Source organism: Denticeps clupeoides, chromosome 6, assembly GCF_900700375.1.
Source record: "Denticeps clupeoides chromosome 6, fDenClu1.1, whole genome shotgun sequence".
Lineage (NCBI taxonomy): Eukaryota > Metazoa > Chordata > Actinopteri > Clupeiformes > Denticipitidae > Denticeps > Denticeps clupeoides.
In genome coordinates this window covers 2907547-2931100 of record NC_041712.1, presented here as the reverse complement: position 1 = coordinate 2931100, position 23554 = coordinate 2907547, and the positions used below count along the sequence as shown (strand labels likewise).

The 23554-nt window shown below is 41.7% G+C and overlaps 1 protein-coding gene across 4 annotated transcripts in view; it reads left to right on the top strand.

The window, feature by feature from the left end:
- Window positions 1-23554, top strand: part of sez6a (seizure related 6 homolog a) — a 75734-nt gene that overhangs the window by 20492 nt on the left and 31688 nt on the right. For all 4 annotated transcript variants that reach the window (XM_028983439.1, XM_028983438.1, XM_028983437.1 and 1 more), the window contains exons 2-3: window positions 20900-21487; window positions 21925-22055. In XM_028983439.1, the coding sequence (XP_028839272.1) occupies window positions 20900-21487; window positions 21925-22055 (719 nt within the window). The remainder of the gene's footprint in view (window positions 1-20899; window positions 21488-21924; window positions 22056-23554) is intronic.

Below are 23554 nucleotides of genomic sequence, written 5' to 3'. Positions count from 1 at the left end.
TTGTGCCGGAGTTAAATGGTTAGATTTATAAGTATATTTATTCTTTATTGTGTCTTTTATGTTCTTATTTTCTAAAGACTTTTATTTTGTTTTTGAGACCCGGTTTAGTTCTCTTGGACACATGGCGTGAGCTGTGAGGTGCGTCGGGTTTGTGTGCAAAAGTTATTTCTTTCATTTTAATTTATGTACATATTAGGAATATTTTGCATGTGTGTTATTTTGTGAATATTTTTTATGTTCTTTTAATTCTGTATATTTTAGAGAGAGGTGCAGAAAGACGCGATGTTCTGACGCGACCTTGCTTTTTGTACAGGAATGCAGTATTGTAAATTGTGAATGCTTTATGTTAATGTTCAGTTCTCTTGGACACATGGCGTGAGTTGTGAGAGAGAGAGGTGCAGAAAGACGCGATGTGACGCGATGTTCTGACGCGACCTTGCTTTTTGTACAGAATACACTTTGCACAGAAAATCTCTTGGGTGTCAGCTCATCATTTGTGGTTCAAGAAACGAAATCAAAAAGTTACACAACGCAGAAGAAGAACCGCTACACTATGATGACTTTCACCTTGATATTTTAGCGTGGATGTATACCTAGCCGAATTGCACTGTAGGGGGCGAGAACGAGTCTTCGAACTGTGAAATTACCACATCAAACGTGACGTGGTAACATGGATGCAGCTATTTAACTGAATAAACAGTTGGTAAACACAAGTACATCTTATTCTCCACTTCCCGCGGTTAAGTCTGTTATGTTCATGTATTTGTTACAGTACAGGACAAACTGCTGTGGAACTAATTGAAATGCAATATGTCATGTAAATACAATGTTAGCACTTTTTGTTCGAATAATTACAGTTGCACTTGTTTTTTCAGATGCGTTTATTCTGTAAAGCAGTGGTTTAAAATGAAGAATATTCTTAAAAAATATGAGTTAAATGTTAAAAATGAAGTTAATAGTGCAATGTCAGCACTATTTATTTCTGCAGTTTCAATTGCACTTGTTTTAATAAAACAATAGATTTTTAAAGCATACACGATCAGAGAAAATATATTATTATTCTGCGGTTGAAAAGACTTGAAAGGACTCGAAACTCAAACTGCAGGACTTAGGACTTGACTTGAGACTTATCAGTCTTGACTTTGGACTTGACTCGACACTTGCCTGTCTTGACTTGGCACTTGACTTGGGACTTGAGGGCAAAGACTTGAGACTTACTTGTGACTTGAAAAGCAATGACTTTGTCCCACTTCTGGTGAAAACATTGCACATTACCATGTGACATGCCAGGGTTTCTGAATCAGTTGGAGAACATGTGCCTGCCTGACTAGTTTGCTCAAAATTTTATTTCTAAGTTATTTGCCTTTTTTTTTTAAATCTCCCTGTCACTGAACTTTTTTTTCCTCACTCTTGTCTTTGTCATAGTTTTAAATATGCATTATTTACATTTACATTTACGGCATTTGGCAGACGCCCTTATCCAGAGCGACTTACAACGTGCTTAAGTTACCATCGATGAAGATGGTGCGTTTTAGTCTTAAGATCTATTGATCTAGTGATTAATTCATTGTCTGATTGTTGTTATTTACATTTATAGCATTTGGCAGATGTTCTTATCCAGAGCGACTTACATAAGTGCTTTAAAATATCCATTCTCATTGAAAATGGTATCTACAGATCAGGTCCTACTGAACCAAATGAGGGATTTTAATGATTTAACATGTATTTATTTATTTTTAAATATTGAATTTAGAAAGTGTCTGTAAGAGCTGAAATATTTTCTAAACAGGAAGGTTTTTAGTTGGCATTTGAAGATCTTTACTGAGTCAGCTGTTTGGACATCCAGCAGAAGTTCATTCCACCACCTAGGAGCCAAGACAGAGAAGAGTCTAGATGAATGCATTCCTAGTACCTTGAGAAATGGTCATACCAGTTCAGCAGTGCTGGAGAATCGTAGAGATCGAGGTGCAGAGCGAGATCTGAGGTAGGAGGGTGTGACCCTTCCTTAGCTTTGTAGGCAAAACATCAGCATATTGAATCCATTGCGGGCAGCTACAGGAAGCCAGTGGAGGGAACGTAGCAGTGGAGTGGTGTGGGAGAATTAGGGAAGGTCATGCCACAGCGTTCTGGATCAGCTGGAGAGGTCGAGAAGCTCTAAGAGGAAGACCATCCTGGAGTGAGTTACAATAGTCCAATTTGCAGATGACCAGTACCCTGTATAGCTAATGTTGCAGAGAACCAGTCGACATGAGCAAGAGAGACTGGAAATGTGAGACGAATATGAGAGAAATTTGTCCATGGTTACCCCAAGGTTGCGTGCAGTGGCAGAGGGAGACATTGGAGAATTGTCCAGGGAGATTTTAATGTCCTACTGTGGGGAGGAATTAGTGGGGATGAGTAGCAGTTTGGTTTTGTTGGGGGTTTTAATAATGTGCTGCCATCCAGTAATTATTATCATATATGTTACATTACTCATTTGACAGACCTAATAATATATACAGACATACAACTATACAACCATACACATAGGAATGAAAAATATGCAGAATTACAGTGCTGACTATGTCTTGTTTGAGGACTCTAAATTTCAGTTGGACGAAAAAAATTTTGTTGTCCTGTTGTAAACATGGTGAAAACGTAGTTTCTGATGTAAACATACAGTATGAAGAGCAGGGCTGGTCACTCTCTGTTTGACATTACTGCAGCTGTGTAGAAGGTTTTTGTGGATATCAGGAGGGAACCACAGTTGCCTGAGCTTGAATGTTCCAACATATAGGTCAGATCCAGGTCAGTTCCAGACCAGATTCAGGCCAGATCCACATCAGATTCATGGTAGATCCAGATCAGATTCATGGCAGATCCACGTCAGATCCACATCAGATCCAGGCCAGATTCATGGCAGATCCACGTCAGATCCAGGCCAGATCCAGGTCAAATCCATGCAAGATCCAGGTCAAATCCAGGCGAGATCCAGGTTAAACCCAGGCCAGATCCAGGCAAGATCCAGGTCAGATCCAGGCCAGACCCAGGTCAGATCCAGGTCAAATCCAGGCCAGATCCAGGGCAGATTCAGGCAAGATCCAGGCCAGATTCAGGTCAGATCCAAGCCAGATCCAGGCCAGATCCAGGTCAAATCCAGGCCAGATCCAGGTGAATTTTGGATGCTCTACTGGAGAGTATATTAAAAGCAAGAATACTAGCATGTGGTTAGGTATCTTTGGATCCACTGCCATTTTTGTAGTGGCCTCAGGTCATTTCAGTTACTTGGGACGTTTGAGGAATTCATCACTGAGGAAAATGTCAGTTCCATTAGTAGCTCTCATGTGCTCTCACCAACAGGGATGATATTTGCCAGAGACGGGTGTGTGACCTTAAAATAGTTTGTTTACACAGTGGAGTTAAAGATGGTTTTGAAGAGGGGGTGACATTTGAGGGGTCCACAACAGACCCTGTTTCATGTGGTTTTACAGACTCTTACACAACTCCTTACCCCCCACATGACCTGTGTTCCTCACTTACTTGCATAATGCCTCTCTGCATATTTAATGGTTCGACACTAAACTGGGTGTCACTGTCAGGGGACTGACTGTTGTTTGTCTTTTCAAAAAGGTGAAAATGATTTCCTTTCTGTTTCGGTTTTAATTCTGCCATCCCAGATGAGCAGAGACACCACAGAAAGGTCAGTCCAAACACGGCACCAGACTGGCACCATCGCTGCGTGTCATGCCCCGCTTGGTGACAACCCATGCACAGCCACTGAGTCAGTGACGCGCATCCACCAGTCATGGCACACGACCCAAGTCGGTGGGAGGAGCCTCTTGAACCCACAATCCAGGGTTCAGTGCGTCCGCGGACTGACTGCATTGTAAAATGCATTGTGGGAATCTTCTAATCACACGCTTCTGAGGACAAATAAAGGAGCGGAGGCAGGCGGCTCAGGAAAGAGATAAACAAATAAAAGAAGACCCTCCTGCGGAATGGAGGAAGGGGGGCATTTACCTTCGCTCTGTTTGCTCGGCGCCTTTCATTTTCTTGCTCTGCTGTTTTCCCTTCTGCGGCTTTATCTCTCCTTGACAAGTTGTCACCCCCTCCCCCCACCACCACCCTAAAGCCTTTTGTCCTTTTTTTTTTTTTAAGAAATCCTATGAATTATTCAACCCTCTCACCCTCTCTTTTCTTTGATGATGCTGCTGTCAGCCTAAATCACTTTCTTCGACCAAAGGGAACGTTGGGGTTCGGGAGCCTTTGTTTGTCAGGCCTGTTCAGGTGGTTCGCTGATGAAAGTGATGAATATTAGTGCAGGCGCCGGGAGGGACTTGGAATGCCGGGGGTGGGATTGAAAGCAGATGGATGTGGAATTTTAGGAGGGAAGACTTCTGCCGTCTGATGTAGTGAGTTAGTACTGCAGAGACGACTGGCGAGTGCGTTTACGTCATCATTTATTATATCTGCATGGAATAAGGACATGATCTCTGATACAGCTATTCCTGAACAATGTTCTAAAAGGTATTTAAATAGATGGATAATGGAGTGATGACAAGTTCAGTCTCAGGATTGCTTTCAGCCAGTCAAAGTCCCAGCTCAGAACAGAGGTGTAATATGATAAAAAAACACCACCATGTGGTTTTACTCACGGTTATACATGTTTATTGTACAGTGTGTCATGGAGCTCCAGATGGACATCCTGCCCGCTGTTGATGTCTGACAATACAACTGAAAGAGCTTTTAAACAAAAGCCGTGTACTGGACAAGGACCACAGACGCTGTTGTCTTTTCAAGTGAAGCAGTAAGCACGGTTCTGACTTCCGACTCATCCCACAGCAGTGCATTACTATAGTATACAATAGTGTAAAGACGTGACAGTTGGTGTGTGCGCCTGGAGATCACGTTATAAAATTACCAGCATGTTCGGCAAATTGAGCACAGATGCCTTTATCACATTAGAGCTGAATGAAGTGCTGCAGAATGTGAAGCGTGGTAATTACAAATCGTGGGTAATCACGGGAGTGGAACGAATTGGGTGATTGTGCGCGTTGCTGCTGTAGAACAGCAATCAGAACTTGCCAGGGTAATCCAATGTAAAGGATGCTGTTGTAGCAATGAGCCTTGGTGGCCGGGAGAACTACTTCGGCCATGACACTCCAGTTACAGCATACGTTCTTCACACGTACAAACAACAACAACAGCAAACAATAGAAATGAGAAAACTGGACTTTTAAAATGATTAATTCATTCATTTCCTGCATTTTTTAAAACAATTCATCTAGCGATTATTGTTACAATGCATTGGTTAATCTAACAATTTTTTTTTTCCAAATGGGTTCGCGGAAATAACGTCATCAACACCTTTAACCAACCACAATGTTTTGTGAAGCCAGGATCTCGTGCCGGGTTTTTCCAGAAACAAATGAATTAACCAACTGGTTCTTTAGAGTCTCGCGTGACGGAACCAAAAAAATATTTTTGTGCTCATTTTAACATCCAATCACCATGCGACTACAATGCTTTGCAGGTTTGGAAGCCATGACGGTTGGTGGAGATAACGTTTTAGGGGAAGGGTGGGAAATTGGGTGAGAAAAAAGCATGAGCATGCAAATATTTTAGAGAGGTGGCAATATATAGTCATATATTACACAGAGAAACTCGTGGATGAGGGCGCATCATAGGCATTTTATTTCTAAGGTGTCATCTTGTAGCCTACTCAAACATCTGGTACAAAGTACAAATTACGAAATAACTTCTTTCTACATTGAAGTACGCCCACATCTTTGACGAACGAGTGCATTTCTTACAATGTTGAATTTCGTGGTCACTTGCGTTTCTGCTACTTCCTGGTGCCACTATAGTTTTTTTTGCAGATTTTTGCTTTAATGCTGAACATCTCTCACTCTGAGTTCTGTTTATAATGCATTAGTAGAAATGGTCATTTATCTATAATTTTTTTAAGCCATCCATCAATAATTAGTGGTGGATTTTTAACTTCCCTTCATCATTTCTTGAGTACAGTGAGCTTGTCTGCATTTATCATGTTTTATATTAAGTCCACAGCCTTTGCCATGTGGTTGTTTTTGGATTGCCATACAGTGGGTCTCTGTGAAGAAGGATTAGTGTGCTTTTTTGCAGTGTTAGCCTCATGTACTTTATACTCCCCTTTATAGCTCCCCTTTATAGTAGCATGTCTCTGTTGTGACTTAGGGGTAATTCGGATCCATGTGCCTGTCCGGAGTTTTCTGATGTCAGTATTGGCTACCCTTACCTGTTGTTGAGTTGCCCTCTTGTGTCCAGGCCCCGGGGGGGTCATTGTTTCTCTATCTGTGTTGATACATGTAGTCCTGTATGATGTGCCTTTGTTTTATATTAAATCCCGTTGTCTATGCCAATTCACGCAGATGCGTCCAGATCCTGCCTCGACGATCAGTCTCGTATGCACATCTCTATCTGCTCCACCCAGTGCTGTTCTCTTGTTTGGCCATGGAGCTGCTTTTCTGTTTTATTCTTTATTAAACATGCAATTGTGCATAATTATTATTAAATTAAGTAAATTATTGCCTTTGTTTCATGCTATAGTTTAACTATTGGTAGGCAAAAAGTGTACTTGTTTTATGTTTTGCTCAATAAACCAATTAAGTATGTAAAACAAGTGATTTAAACAATTGTCATTACTACACCAGTATGTACACCAGTTTTTGTCCTTTTGTATCTATCTACTTTCCCAGGCTTAATAAAAAACATGACACACAATGCATTGGTTTACCACATATCTAGAAGTTGGCTGTAAAAGTGCCCTAGAATGCAGTCATTCATTGTTAAATTTTTTCTCTGATGATATCCATTCGAATTGGCTCAAGAATGAAACCATTTCCCTTTTTGATTGGAAAATTCATGAAGAGCTCTGTTCTGATGGCTCACATAGAACATACATGTTGTTGGTTGTTGAGACAATTACCATTACAGAACAGTTTATAACATAGTTTTTCAATCTCACTGATGGAGTAACACCTGCAAGAAGGTGTTTAGTCAGCCCACACTTTCCTTATTGTGTCATTAAGAACCAACACTATTTTAGGTTAGTGGAATTAAATTTTGGATTTGTTCTATATATGTGTCCATTCAAATTCTCCACTATTCTGCATTTTACATTTATCAGACCCCCTTATCCAGAGCTACTTACAATCAGTAGTTCAGGGACACAATGGTAATAACCTGGGTCTTCTGGTCCATAGGCGAGTGTGTAACCCACTAGGCTACTACCACCACCATTCTCCAGATTGTCCGGATATAAATACAGCTTTCTTTTCAGTTTCACATTTAAACCATTACTATTGACCACTGCCCTTAATTATTTATTAAGGACAAACACAGGGAATGAGTGTTGGCAGGTTAACTCTAGAATGTGCTACTCCTAAATAGTCTTGTAAATTGTCCAGAGTTTATGCCCAGAGAAAACTCCTTCTCTTTTAATTCATAAAGTTGTCCTCCTTACACAGAGCTGCGCGAAGCAGAGCTTCATCCATCAGTGTCAGTTCCAATATTGTGTTTCTTGTCGACTCCCTGCGGGCAGGCAGCGATATTGTTCACTGCGTTTATGTTTCCAGACTTGTGTACTCACCGGGCAGCGCCGGCCGCTGCACTTTGACACCTCCTTGCCAAAATGCATAAAAGCAATCTCAGTGCTACATGCATCCAGACTATTAAAATGTATCACATCACACTTTTTTTTTCTGCTGTCTGAGCGAAAATTGTGGACAATCCAACTGGAGAAAGTGGTTTCAGTGAATGACTTTCATCCCCTCTGTTCTCTAGTACACTGTTTGGAAGCTGAGCACTTTGTTGGTGGATTCATTAGCATGCTCATGTTTAATAGGTGCTGAGAGGTGAGAGATTAAAAAGGAAAGGTGTGTGTCAACATGCTGATGGAAGATGAACAAAGACAGAGAAGAACAAAGATGTGCCGCACCTCCAAAGTGCCACATCTGAGAGTATTAGTAATATAAAACCTCTGGCTACCAGAGAATCATCTACTGGCACAGACACCTGGCAGGGACTATACAAATACCAGTAATCACCATAAAGAGGAACAGGATGGTTGATTGACTGAAAATTATGCTATTTTTCATAATACCAAGACAAAGATTTCCTGGGACAGCCCTTTGAAAAAGGTCCATCCACTCCCTGAGAACCCATAAAAACTGCTCAGAATTCGGGGTGGGAGTTATGGACGATAGGGATAATATTTAATCTCTTTCTGGCTGCAAATTGACCATTGCTGGATTGATGGTCTTCATCAGTTGTGTTATCCTTTGGTGATCTTAACAATTTGTGTCTGTCCCTTGGCTGAAAGAGTCTTTATTTATCTGTTATTTTTATGAATTAATATTAATCAGAGTACTTTATTTGACTTATTTTGAATTTCTTTGATCCTAATGCAAATGTTTGATTTATGGGATTATAGGTCATATTTATGCACTGTGTTTGGTTTTAAAAGAACATGTAGGAGCATTTGGCTGCATATTGACTTCATTTCAAACTTACTGTTGTTTTTTCTTAAAACACAAACAGAATTGTTCTGTGATACATTCTATTCCTTCTGAACAGGACTCTTATATAACACTTCCAGAGTATCAAACTTTAACAGTCCCAAAGAATAACAAAGAAATTACATTAAAGAATCACATTTCTGTCAGGATCCGGTCCGAAATGGGGGTTACTCCGGTCCGGGTCAGAATCAGGATCCGGACCGGAGTTTCATTGTTGTCCTGTGTAATGTTCCCTAATCGTTTTCACCTGTGTTAATTGTATAAAGCTGCCCTGTTCGTTTCTGTCCGCTGTCAGGTCTTTGAAGTTATGTTCTATGTTCACCAGTGTCTTCGTCTCGGATGTCTCCCCTGTCCTGTGATTCACCAATTAAACCCCTGTTCCGTGATGTCAGGTGAAAGCGTTCTTCGTTCCTCGTCACTCCTCGTCCTCCTCTACGTTCACCCGCCGCGTCATTCCCGCATGGACGTGTCAGAAAGACCTGACCCACATTTGGACGCCACCTGACGCAGCCCCGCTGATCGGAGGAGCCGCGACTCGCCGGGAGGACGCCGCCAGCTTCCTTGTCCCTGGCCTTCCATGGCTTCATGTTCAGCAGGGTCCCGACCCCTGCCTCTCAGTCCCGTGTCTGGCGGCGTTGAAGGTGAGGAGCGGCCATTCAGCGGGGCGAGCCGGAGACTGACAGGGAGCGGCGGACGCATGCGGACGGCGGACAAGGTGCCGGTACCACACTGGACCGAAGCCGTCTGCGCTGGAGAACCGCCGCTCGTCCATCGTGAATACCGGACCATTCATTCATTCAGTCATTAATCATTCATCTCTGCTCATCTTTTCTATCCTTGTTCACTCGAACCATTCAGACTGTGTATGGACTTTTCCTCCCTCCTTCATGGACTGCTCCGTTTGGCCCGCCAGGTGTCGTGCCATAAAAGGGGGGATTCTGTCAGGATCCGGTCCGAAATGGGGGTTACTCCGGTCCGGGTCAGAATCAGGATCCGGACCGGAGTTTTATTGTTGTCCTGTGTAATGTTCCCTAATCGTTTTCACCTGTGTTAATTGTATAAAGCTGCCCTGTTCGTTTCTGTCCGCTGTCAGGTCTTTGAAGTTATGTTCTATGTTCACCAGTGTCTTCGTCTCGGATGTCTCCCCTGTCCTGTGATTCACCAATTAAACCCCTGTTCCGTGATGTCAGGTGAAAGCGTTCTTCGTTCCTCGTCACTCCTCGTCCTCCTCTACGTTCACCCGCCGCGTCATTCCCGCATGGACGTGACAGATCTGTCACAGGGGACAGGGGAGACATCCGAGACGAAGACACTGGTGAACATAGAACATAACTTCAAAGACCTGACAGCGGACAGAAACGAACAGGGCAGCTTTATACAATTAACACAGGTGAAAACGATTAGGGAACATTACACAGGACAACAATGAAACTCCGGTCCGGATCCTGATTCTGACCCGGACCGGAGTAACCCCCATTTCGGACCGGATCCTGACAATTTCCTTACAAACTAGAAGAACCTCATGAGAGGGGATATGCATTAGGAGTCATTATATACATTTATATTCAAATACAGCTCTGGGGAAAAGACCACTTCATATCTGTATTTCTGTTTGTTAAATTTCATTTAATTAGATGTATCTAATTTCAACAAACTTTTTGAAATTACTATTCTAACATTGATATTATTAATAACAGTTAGAAACTAATTAAAAACAACAATATTGGTATTTGGTATTCTGATGGTTACATCAGTACTGTATATTGACGCAAACCAATTTGAAATGAAAAAGAAAATGTAGCATAGCTGCGTTTTCCAGCGCTCTTTTCTATAACTTTTCACAGAGAATGAAATGTAGGCCTGCATTGCTGATGCAATCACTTGTTATAGGCCTGTTTGACTTGTGCTGATATTATTACATATTCCAGACTCCCATAATGAGCTATACTCTCTGGCATTTTTGTTTATGAGGTTCTATCCTCGCATGGTCGACAATTTCAGCTTTCAGTATAATATTTCAGGAACTGCATGCATGCAGCAAAGAATTGTGACCTGTGAATATGGATTGTGATTTTGTCATATTTCTAACAGTGTCTTATTTCATCACAACTGACCTTTACAGTTTTGCTGTAGTTATAGTGACACCTGATGAATGGTGCCCCAAATCTGCATGTAATAAGGCTACAATAAGCCATTTAATAACTCACAAAAATATTGTAATAAATGCTCAATAGACCTTTAATGTACACCAGTTAGATGAACTGCATCTAGTTTTAATTTATCTTGATTAACCTATAGAACTGTCATACCAAGGATGAGGCACAGGGCTCAAATGAGAATTTGATGGTCACTCTGTCAGAGCTCCAGAGTGGACAGAGGAGAAACTTCTAGTAGGACAACCATGTCTGCAGCAATCCACCAATCAGGCCTGTATGGTAGAGTGGCAGATGGAAGCCACTCCTTAGTAAAAGGAACATGAAGGCACAATCCACCTGAAGGACTCAGGCCATGAGAAACAAAACTCTCTGATCTTTGGTATGAATGTCAGGTGTCACATTTGGAAGAAGCCAGGCACCACTCATCACAAGGCCAATACCATCCCTAAAGTGAAGCATGGTGGTGGCAGCATCATGCTGTGGGGCATCATGCTAGTCAGGATAGAGGGAAAGATGACTGCAGCAATGTACAGAGACATTCTGGATGAAAACCTGCTCCAAAGCACTCTCAACGACCCTAAACACACAGCCAAAGGAGCGGCTTCAGGACAACTCTGAATGTCCTTGAGTGGTCCAGCCAGAGCCCAGAATTGAATCTGAACATCTTTTAAAATGGCTATGCACCAACACTTCCCATCTTTCAGAGGTGCTGCGAAGAGGAATTGGGCAAACTGGACAAGAATAGATGTGCCAAGCTTGTGGCATCATATTCAAAAAGTCTTGAGGCTGTAATTGCGGCCAAAGTTGCATCAACAAAGTATTAAGCAAAGGCTGTGAATACATGTGATGTACATGTATTCTAAGTTTTTTTATTTTTAAAAAATTAAAACCTCAAGTTTTTTCACATTGTCATTAGGGTCAGGGTGGTAGTAGCCTAGTGGTTAACACACTCGCCTATGAACCAGAAGACCCAGGTTCAAATCCCACTTATTACCATTGTGTCCCTGAGCAAGACACTTAACCCTAAATTGCTCCAGGGGGACTGTCCCTGTAACTACTGATTGTAAGTCGCTCTGGATAAGGCCGTCTGATAAATGCTGTAAATGTAAATAAAAATATGTCATTATGGGGTTGAAATGTGAGGAAAATGCATTTATTCCATTTTGGAATAAGGCTGTTACATAGCAAAATGTGGAAAAACGAACTTGCTGTGTTTCTGGATGCATTGTAGGGGCTATTCTACTTACTACCGCATGCTTTCAGGCTGCATGTGGTAGCTGTAAAAGGTTTAGGATACAGACACTCAGCATTGAAAAGCTGATGCTAATTATCTGGGCAACATTCTCTAACAGCAGTCAAATTGTCATTTGTGTTAAACAAAATGTGAAATTGTTATAACATTAAAACAAAAGATGACTCTTTGTTTGAAGTGATGCACGAAGCATTATTGTTTGGGTCAACAACCTTTTCGGTAGATTTAATAACAAGTGGAGCAGTGGTGGCCTAGCGGTTAAGGAACTGGCCCCGATGTGCCAAGGTGCCACTGAGCAAAGCACTGTCCCCACACACTGCTCTCCGGGCGCCTGTCATGGCTGCCCACTGATCACTAAAGGTAATGGTTAAATACAGAGGACACATTTCACTGTGTGCACCGTGTGCTGTGCTGTGACAATGACAATCACGTCACTTTACAAGTAGCAGAATATAGAATTGACCTTTTCATGCCCAGATACAGTAGTGCTATTTTCTGATTGGCTGTTATGTAGGCCTTTTATTGTTTTTTTCATAGTGAGGAGCTGCTGTCCGCAGTCTGAGAAATATGAAATAAGATTTGTTTCTTTTATTTATTTTGCATCTCTCTTTTTACTTATTAACGGTTGGGTTTCCAATGTAGCGAAGTACAATGCTAAAAATGTAATTGAGTAAAAGTAAAATTACCTATTTCAAAAACAACTTTAAAAAATGACAAATTACTCACAAAAACTACTCAATTACATTAATGTGATTAAATGTAATTCGTTACTTTCCACCTCTGTTCCACACCCATGTTAATCAAGTTGCTCTTGGCATGGTGTTATTTTTAAAGCAACAATTCTAAAAGCATTGCTCAGGTTATTCATAGTGAGAAAAGCTGCAAGGGCGTGAAAATTTCTGTCACTTTTTTCCAAAATGTGACATCTCAATAGTGCCTGTGCCACTCACCACTGCACCACTCTGTATATTTAATATCAAACATTGCTATCATGTTGTCACCACCATAAATGACCTTAAATACTATGTTCCATTGATAATTATCCCCTTAATATTTCCAGGATCTATTCCCTTTCTTTGAATGTATTTCATGTTTGGATTACTAACACGCAATCACTTGTTTCATCATCATTTGCAAACCTGAAACTTATGGCATTTTATCACGTTTAAAAGGTTGTATTTGTGTTGGCTACGTCAGGTGTGTCATTTAGACTCAGTTTAGATTTAAAGGAGTCTGGCAAAGAAGGCTCATAGAAGTGGCTGTTTTCTATTGATTTTCTCATCAAATGCCGCTCCAGAATAATACAATAATCAAGGCTGGATATTAGAGGCTTAATGTCACTTGGTTGCACCTCTCCATGTCTGCCTGCCTGGATGATTAGCCTCTCTCCAAGTAAAAGTACCCATTGACGGGGCCATTTACATTCAGCTGCTGTGCTGAGTGAATCCACTGAATCCACTGAATGGAATGACATGATTCCAGAGCAGAGAATCTAGGAAACTCGTCTGGGTGGGTGGATTAATGGTGAAGTACAGCAGGTTTTTATGTGGAAGGAAAACACAGGACTATGGGCAGTGGTGGCCTAGCGGGTAAGGAAGCGAACCTGTAATCGGAACAGCCAAGGTGCCACTGAGGTCCCCTTGATCAAGGTACGGTCCCCAAACACTGCTCCCCGGGCTGCAGTGTATTTTAATGACAATCACTGCAGGTCCAATCAAATATGGGACCACACCCTAATCCCTGTACGTTTGTACTTAGATTTAGATTTTTGTATTTAGATTTTTGCATATTTATTTAGATTTTTGCCTATCGATTTAGATTTTTGACTATATAGACCTATGTACATTCTTATATATATATATATATTTATACTCAGTAGATATATTTATTTATAAACAGTATAAACAAATTCCACAACTTGTATAATAACACTTACACACTGTCACAACAATGTTGGCATGACGAGGCAGGTGAACAGACGCGATGACAAGGTGGTGACAAGATGACGAGGAAGGAAGGACGCAATCACGTCATCAGATAATTGTATAACATGAAAAAGCAGACCAGAACTTGTCATTGGGCCTTATTTACATATGTAGTGAATCCAGAATGCAAATAAGCTACTGTTCCCCTTAGGTAGGACATGGTGGGCATATTGCAATATTTAAAGTCATTCATGTTTCAGATTCATAACTTCCTAGTGCTGCAAATAAGAGGAGCTTTAGAAGTTCCATCTCCATCATTCTCACTGATGCTGGATGAAAATGGGAGCCACGTTGTCTTTGTAAAGAAGCAGTAGAAGTAGAAGCTAGATTGATTATATATTCTGTATTGTTCTGATCTTTTGACAAAATTAGGTTGTGAGGAAATGATTTGATCAAAATCTGTGATCTCAGATCTGTGTTTTTATTTTGCTCTTAAATTTACTGCACTCTTGAGACAGCCTGTCATTGAAGACTTTAAAAGTTGTATTTCATTTTTAACATTTTTTTTTTACAAATGTCATGGGAGATGCTCCCAAATCAATAAAGAAATGCAAACATTTGGCTTTTAGGCAAACAGAATTGCTGTCTGGTGTTTGTTAACCAGCAGCAGCAGCGAACAAGTTCCTAATCAATACTTCCACAACAGCTCTGCAATTTGTGTCCTGGAGGTAGACAGGCAGAGCATTTTAATTGAAGGTTTGCACAGAAGCATCTGTAGTGTTTCAGTGAATACTAAAGAGCCAGTGAGAACAGATTGTTTACACTTCACCTCTGCGAATGCTAGTTAGCACATAAATGTGGATTTTGTGGTGCGATGTCCAGTCTTCCTGCTGATCAGTATGGTGGAGATCAGTTTGGAGGCAGGGTGTGAATTAAAATAATGACTGAAAGTATATAGATGTCGCAACCTTGAAACCTTCCTTCGACTCCACAGAAACGGTGTCACACCGCGGCTCCAACCATTCAACACTGCAGGCCATGCCCCCTTGAGTGCGCCTACCTGCAGCCCACAGTGTAAAAGGTCCCCTGCACCGGTACTCCAGGTTCTGGAGAACTTGCGCTCAGCCGTTCTTGTTCTGTTTGGAATGGTTCTAGGGCTCATAGTCATAGTCTCAGTCTTGGGGGGTGTGGGGTGAAAATCAATGTGACTCCCCATCTTGTATATTTTTCTGGAATTTGTAAGTGTTTGTTCTCCAGGTGGTGGTGTGTAGTGTCACCGTGTGAGTGCCTTACCTGTCCCCGTTTCCACTCCCACACATCCCAAAGCCTGAGCCTAGGATGTGTGTTGGTGAGTGGGATTGAGTTGAAGGTCGAAATAAATACAGTGGGTACGGAAAGTATTCACTCTTTGTTATATTGCAGCCATTTGCTCAAATTCAAAATGATTTTTCCCCCTCATGAATGTACACACAGCAACTGATATTGACAGAAAAACACAGAATTGTTGACATTTGCAGATGTATTACCAAAGAAAAACTGAAATATCACATGGTCCTAAGTATTCAGACCCTTTGGTCAGTATTTATTTGAAGCACCCTTTTGATCTAATACAGCCATGAGTTTTTCACACCTGGATTTGGAGATCCTCTCCAGTTCTGGCAGGTTGGATTGTAAATGTTGGTGGACAGCCAGTTTTAGGTCTTTCCAGAGATGCTCAATTGGGTTTTGTCAGGTTTGACTGCAGCTGGGCTCAACACCGGTGGGCAATCCTGACGGCGTATAAATGCCAGAGACTTCCGCCCCTTCAGAATCTCCGGCATTTTAGTGAACTAAGGCATGAACTTGACCTCCGTGAGTGAATGGATTTATGTTTTGAGTTCTGGCAATCGCCACACGCCTGCGGGTTAGTTTATGTTCTTTATTTAAGTTAAATTGTTTTCGGCCACCGAGCCGCGTTTATATTTATTTGTTTATTTCATAATAATACCCTTCCCAGCATGTCACACCTCTGCGCTTCCTTCCCTCGTAAGTCCGTAGCCATGACAGGTTTCTCAGGGTTCTGGTCTTCCCAAACCCCTTCCATTTACGGTATTATTGAGACCATTGTGGTCTTAGGAACCTTATGTGCAGCAGATTTTTTTTTTTGTAACAATTCTGTCTCTGAGCTCTTTCTTTGACCTCATGATTCTCATTTGCTCTGACATGCATTGTGAGCTGTAGGGTCATATATAGACAGGGGTGTGGCTTTCCTAATCAAGTCCAACCAGTAGAATCAAACACAGCTGGACTCAAATGAAGCTGTAGAACCATCTCAAGGACGATCAGAAGAAATGGACAGCGCCTGAGTTAAATCGCAAAGGGTCCGAATATTTAGGGGCATGTGATATTTCAGTTTAATGATTTTTGCAAATGGCTGCAATATAACAAAGAGTGTGAAATTTAAGGGGGTCTGAATACTTCCTGTACTCACTGTACATTGTTGTGCCACATGGACCACTCTCTTTTCAGGAAGTCATAAAGCTGGGCCTTTAACCGCCCTTGTACAGAAGATGTTGATGACAGGCAGCAGCTTGTTTCAAACATAACACAATGAATGAATAATATTTCTTTGCCCTGGATTCCCATATAAAAGACAAGTTGGTGGTGTTAACAGGACCAGGAGTTACCTGTGGGATCTGATTGCGTCTGCCTGCTCAGGTCCTATTCTCAGGCAGGCTGCACATCAAAGCTGCACCGCACTCTGAGCAGCATCGCTCATTTGCTTTCGGTGTCAACTACTGGCTTTCATCTCAGTGTGCCTCAGTCTGCTCGACACCCACATCACGTTAGAACAGACTGTCACCCGCTGAAGACTCTAATTAAGGTGTCAAAACACACTCTGGATCTCTGGGTGTTTGAATGTGACAATAATAGCGCCCCAGAAGAGGTTCAGGAAACTGTTGTGGTACTGAAGCTATTCTTCTCTATGTGATGGCCAAATTAAAAGCAGAGGTTTTTACTGAGAGGTAGTTTGGTTACTAAAAAATTCACATTCTGAAGTTGTGTTTAGTTGGAAAAACTACTGAATACTCCACTCAAGGTCATGCTTGGTTATGGTACCCTGCTGAACCACTGCATGTTCACGGTTCTGAAGGCACAGGAAATTTCTTAATGATATTATTTCAGTATCTGGTACTTGAAACATCCACAGAACGAGTCTGTAATACACATTACCTAAAACATCAGATTTGGTGCACCAGCAAAAAAAAAAAAAAAAAACATGTAGTGTAGTGTGAAAAATAATGGTTTAATGTCTGTGTGGAACTTGCAACAGAATTTTTAGAGGCTGTAATTGACATAACAGTGCAGAACATAAATAAATAGCGATGGAATATGGATAAAAGTCACATCGTCTGGTTTGTTTTACAGTCTACAGTCATAATGTACAAATAACAATATTTGGGCATTGGCCAGGCTTTGGGTAACAGGTTTTATGGATGAGTTTACAGTACCATCCGCTATTATTATTATTGTTATTATTGTTGTAAAAAATCAGGAAATGGGTTCAAAAAATCCTGAGCATACTGAAGTATTTAAAAAAAGTTTTTTAACTTTTTGTTGGGGAAACTGGTGAGTTTATTATGGTAGTAGCCTAGTGGGTAACACACTCGCCTATGAATCAGAAGACCCGGGTTCGAATCCCACTTACTACCATTGTGTCCCTGAGCAAGACACTTAACCCTAAGTTGCTCCAGGGGGACTGTCCCTGTAACTACTGATTGTAAGTCGCTCTGGATAAGGGCGTCTGATAAATGCTGTAAATGTAAATGTAAATGTAATTTGCGCTGCCTTTAAAATAAGAACTCCATTACAGATCAAACATGTTCCTCTGGGTCATACCACTCAACACAGGATAACATTTTCATGTGCTTATCATGTTTTTTTAAAAGATTAAGCACAGCAGACAATGACACAACAAAATGTGTCCTCTGCATTTGAAAGTGAAATTATTGTCATGAAACACTGCAGCACAGCACACGATGCACACAACGAATTGTGTCCTCTTCTTTTAACCCATCACCCTTAGTGAGGAGTGGGCAGCCACGAAAGGTGCCCTGGGAGCAGTGTGTGGGGACGGTACTTTGCTCAAGTGGACCTCAGTGGCAGATTCAAACAGGCAACTTTCTGATTATGGGTCTGTTTCCTTACCCGCTAGGCCACCAATGCCCCTGGGCAGGAACCTGGTCACTTCCCAATGCCATTTAGATGGTTGGAAATGCTGTTTGTCCCTGTGCTCAATTCCACTCTGAAGGCAAAGGTCTCCGAAGGTCACACAGTTTGACGGCTCTCTGATCCCCTCCTGTCTGTTGCCATGCAGGCTGCTTCTCCAGCTGCAAAGCGCCTCTAGTGCAAAGTGCTTGCTGCAGCACTCAGAAAGGTTCAATAATTCAGCAGCTGCTTGTGAGATGATTTACTGATGGACAGTCCATCCTGGACTGCAGAGCAGGAAACAAGACTCCTTCATTCCATTTTTACAGAATCCTGTATGGGTTCAAAGGACACCTGTGGCCTGGAAACCCATTTTAGATGTCTTGTGTCATCTGAACTAAAACATGGCAAATAGTGCCCGCCCAGTCACAATAAAAACCTGAAACATGCTTTTTTAGGAAGTAGTCTATTTTCACACAAGGCTCCTGAGTTTTTGTGTGAGCAGCAACCAGCAGCAAAGTTATTTTTTCTGCAAAGCTTATCCCTGCTGTCTGAAATGACATATTGTCCTCTCACTCTTAAACCTGTGTGTGTGTGTCTCTCAGACAGATATAGAGACCATGGACAATGCCAGGGGTAAATATTAATCTGGAGATTGTAACATATGTTGACAGAATTGTCCACAATGAGGAAGTACAGTATCTGAGCCATACCTAAACACTTAAATTTCACCATTAAAGTTTTTTTTTCTTTTTCCTGCCGTGGATGAGCTAGAGGTTTTCAGAGTATTGCATGACATGATCTCAGTGTTGAAATGTCTGTTTGGAACACTTAATTGAAATGACAATAAAGCTTTTTACTTTATACATAATTTACATAATTTTTACATAAATGTGGCATAATGCTGAAAGTCAGTGGAATCTGCAAGTTTTAAAATAAAAGATTCCTTGTACGTATAGAAAGAGACTGATCATCAGCATTAAAACTGCACTGTGCAATTCCAGTGAGCTGTGAGGTAGCAATTAAACTGCACAATAATGGGCTCAAATTAAACAGTTTGTGTGATTTGCACACTGTTATTATTGAGGGTATATTGAATGCCATTTCATTAACTCCACTCAATTGTAGGATGTTTTTTGCTTATATTTTTATAGGAGCTTCAGAAGGATGAAATTCTTAAGTGTATATAATCACCTGCAACCCTACACAGAGCTTGTGAATATCCTGTCACGTCTACGGACTTACAGGGGAATGAAGCGCAGAGGTCTGACATGCTGGGAAGGGGTTTTTATTATTAAATAAACAATAAACACAAATAAAGACTGGCGCGGTGGCCGAAAACGATTTAACTTAAATAAAGAACATAAACTAACCCGTAGGCGTGTGGAGATTGCCAGAACTCAAATTACAAACATGCACACTGTTGCCAAATGAAGTTCACGAAAATGCCGGAGACCTGGAAGGGGCGGAAATATCCGGCATTTATGTGCCGCCAGGCTTGGCCACCGGTGTTGAGCACAGCTGCCGTCAATCCTGACATATACACACACACACACACACATATATATATAGGATGTTTTTTGTAGTAACCCTAATATTAAACACACAATATATATATTGTCATACACTTATGAATATATTCAGAAGTGTATGACAATATATATATATTGTGTGTTTAATATTAGGGTTACTGCAAAAAACATCCTCTATATATATGTGTGTGTGTGTATGTGTGTGTGCATATATTCACAAGCTCTGTGTAGGGTTGCAGGTGATTATATACTCTTAAGAATTTCATCCTTCTGAAGCTCCTGTTGAGGAAATGGCGTATCTGCTATTTTGGTCCCATTCTTCATTTTTTTGGTTTTCACTGAGATGCCTGTTCCCTATATTTCTACAGATTCTCACCACTGACACAAACCACAATCTGTCATTATTCATCTGTCATGAGTTCCTTACATGGTAATAGAGATTAATGCCTAAGAGATGAAAAGCCACGAATAATAGCGTCACACTTTATTCTCCCTGAAAGGCTGAATCTGCGTCTTTGCCTTCTGACCCTCCAACCATAATTACATCTACAGAGCGCTGCTGCTGTCGCTCTTCAACTTCAAATAATTACTTTGTCTGAAAGGCATGTATCCTCCTCTTTTTTGTGTGTTCGTATGACGCTCAGGCTCCTGTCTGTCTGGAGAGAAATGCCACATTTCCGCCGCTGTTCCAGCTGCAGACTGTATAAAACCCGCTGTTGTTAAGTGGCACTTTGTATTATTTAGTGCACGCTGGGGTGTTGCATCACTTTGTTATTAAGTGGGGAGATGTGTTTTTTATGAAAGCCGGCAGCTGCTGGTTCTTAAGAGCAGCGCTTCACTCAGAAAGCCGCCACTGCCGCCTCCGGGGCCCAACCATTTCTCCTCCGCCACCGTAGATACGAGGTGGGGGTAATTGCTCTCCACCACGCACTTATTATATCTGCTAATTGTGAGGCATTCTGTGACAAATTTTCACCCTTGTGAATTGGAGAGGGGCGGGGGAAAAGTGTTTAAATTAACAATTATCCCCAAAGGTTATCTGTTCTGCTTGGTACTTTTATTTCTAATGGTCTCTGACGGAGCTGTGCTATGTGCCATTTTTAAAACTGAATTTCTCTGCTCATTAGTTATGGCTCTTAACCATCTATTGAAATCATATAAAATGGCATTATGCTTCAAAGCCTGTGTGTTTAAATAACGCCTTTCACTCCCGGGGAGTTATTTTTCGCTCTCTGTAGACGTGCGGCTCAGACACAGCGAGGGGTGTCCAGGTCCAGTTACCTGTTCTTCTGCATGTTTGTGCCACCAGGGGTGACTGCTGGAGCTGGAGAAGAGTTGGAGAGGGAGCACCTTCCTTCCACATCCAGACAAGGCACTGAGGCGGTTCCCGAACGCTATCAGCACCTCAGAGGTCTTTTGCTCCATGAGGCCATCCTCACAAAAGACTTCCAAGGAGATCAGCAGTTCTTCGCCAGTCAATCCCCAAACCTCTCAACCCACCAGGTACCTCACAAAGACGTGCCCACCTCCACCGTCACCACTGCAGCCACGATGACCGCCGCACCACTCACAGCAGCGGACACACCCAAAGTACAGAAATCAAGTGGCAAAAGCAAAATGTCTGAGACCACCACCACCCTGCCTCCAACCACATCCCTCATCCACCCTACCACCACACTCGAACATGGGCAGAGACTTAAACCTCCAGTGGCAGACCAAGAAAGTGTCAAAACCGAAACAGAGACATCATCCTCAGTCCTGATCACCTCCCCAAGGAATGAAAAGATGATGACAGAGGAGCCGGTCACATCACAGGCGGTCGATCTCACAGGCAGCATCGCCACCTCTGAGATGTTCTCAGGACGTGTTAATGAAGGTGTCATCACACCATCTTCAGGTCAGTCAGACTCTCCTCTATTATTTAGATCTTAGGTTATCACTTCTCGGCTAGAGCATCTGAATAATGGTGATTAGTATCAGTAGGTTAGTACTATGTTGTAATATAAAGCTGTATCACATGTCTTCGTTTTATATATGAAGGAGACTGCAAAGAAAACCTGATGAACAAAAAAATTCTATTTATTCTCTAGACTCATTAGTATTTTACTGTAAAATTTGTTGAGTTGCCCATGCATTACACAAGCTCGTTCCAAGAAAAGCATCTCTCAGTAAATAATTCTGGACCTGACTTTTCCTTTTTCTTCATGGTTTCTGAAAGCCCCTGGAGTTAACAAGGGGGTTAGTGAATCAGAACCACTGTGGTCAACTCTGAGCTTAAATTTTCACTTGGTCTCAGAACCCTGTTTTTCTCTTTCTGATTTCTCCCCCATGCAGCTCCTTGCAATAAGAACTTCACAGCCCCTGAGGGGTATATAAAGATATCACCACATTTCCAGTCATATGACAACACGACGGACTGCAGCTATCTGGTCACTGTTTACCTTGGATATGGCATAGAAATCCAGGTATGAATAAGCAAATTATTCCATCTGCAGTATGAAGCTGAAAATGTTGCCTTTGCGATTAAGCTATCATGCTGTTAAAGATTAATGGTGACTTGCTAAGGGAATGGGAAAATCATAAGAACATTCTATGCAATAATATGGAATATCAGTGTTGTCAGCTGTCATGCAACACTAGAGAAGAACAATCTAGAATTTAATTAAACAGATTATTAATGTATTCACTGCAAACAAATGTCAGGAATAGCGTGAACAGAAAAAAATTATTGCCTCGATGATGTTCCTAAACATCTGCTCTCTTATATGCCCATCATGTGTAGGATTGAATAAATCAGTAGGTTTGCTTATGAAAAATCCAATTAACTATGGAAGAAGACCGACACTCAGAAACTAGGAGAAACTCTACAAGTAAGAGGTCTGGTAGACTCGTTTCTGTGTGTCAGCAGCTTCAAGCAAAGCTTGATAGTGGTCATGGTAAGCAAGTCTCACTCTCAACTGTAAAGGGAAGACTTCAAGTTGCAGCAAGAAAGCCTGAAAGGCTTTTTTTTGTTGGATCCAGGGTTGGTAATATGCACCCTGAACATCCTACAGCAAGGTAATGAAATATGCCCATTGACGTCACCTGTCACTTCCCCAAGTATTCGGAACCTTTACATGTGGTTTATTCCCCTCTACATCTGACCCATTTTCAGAAATGCCGTAAAAAATGAATAAATAGTGAGAAGAGCGGGGAGAAATTAGGGAAACTCACTTATGGACCAGCGCTGACTAACTAGAACATGCTAATGTGCCCATTTTTCTGTTTCTCTGTGCAAAACGCTGCTGAAATTAATTGCTTCCCATTACTCTCCCCCTGCTTTTTATGATTGTATAAGAAGGCAATTTACAACTTTTGACTCCTGAAACGGACGATGGTATTCACTCAGACCCTGGAAGGGTAAGATAAGTCCAGAATGGGTTTGCCAATTCAATGTGACGCTTTTATATCCGTCTTGCTGACACCTCATGGTTTAGGGCAATTGCTTAGAGGCATGATCGAACTCTCTAAGGATTTATCTGCATTTGTGTCTGTGTGCGCACTATAGTAGACAGAATTTCGCAGAGTTTAGCAGAGGGAGACACTGTCTTTGTGGTACAATACATGCATACTGTCACGGCCGTTTGGCATGGCGAGGCATGTGATCAGATTTGACAAAGAAGAAGGACGCATTCGCACAACGTCACGAAACAGGGGTTTAATCTTGCAATGAACAGGACAGGGGAGACATCCGGTAACATGTAACATAACAAAGACCCAACGGTGAACAGACACAAACAGGGCAGCCATATACATCAGACACAGGTGAACACAATCAGGAAACATTACACATTGTAAGTCGCTCTGGTTAAGGGCGTCTGCCAAATGCCGTAAATGTAAATGTACACAGGACCAACATGAAACGAGTAACCCCTTCCGGACCAGATCATGACAGTACCCTCCCTCCTAGGCACGACACCCGGCT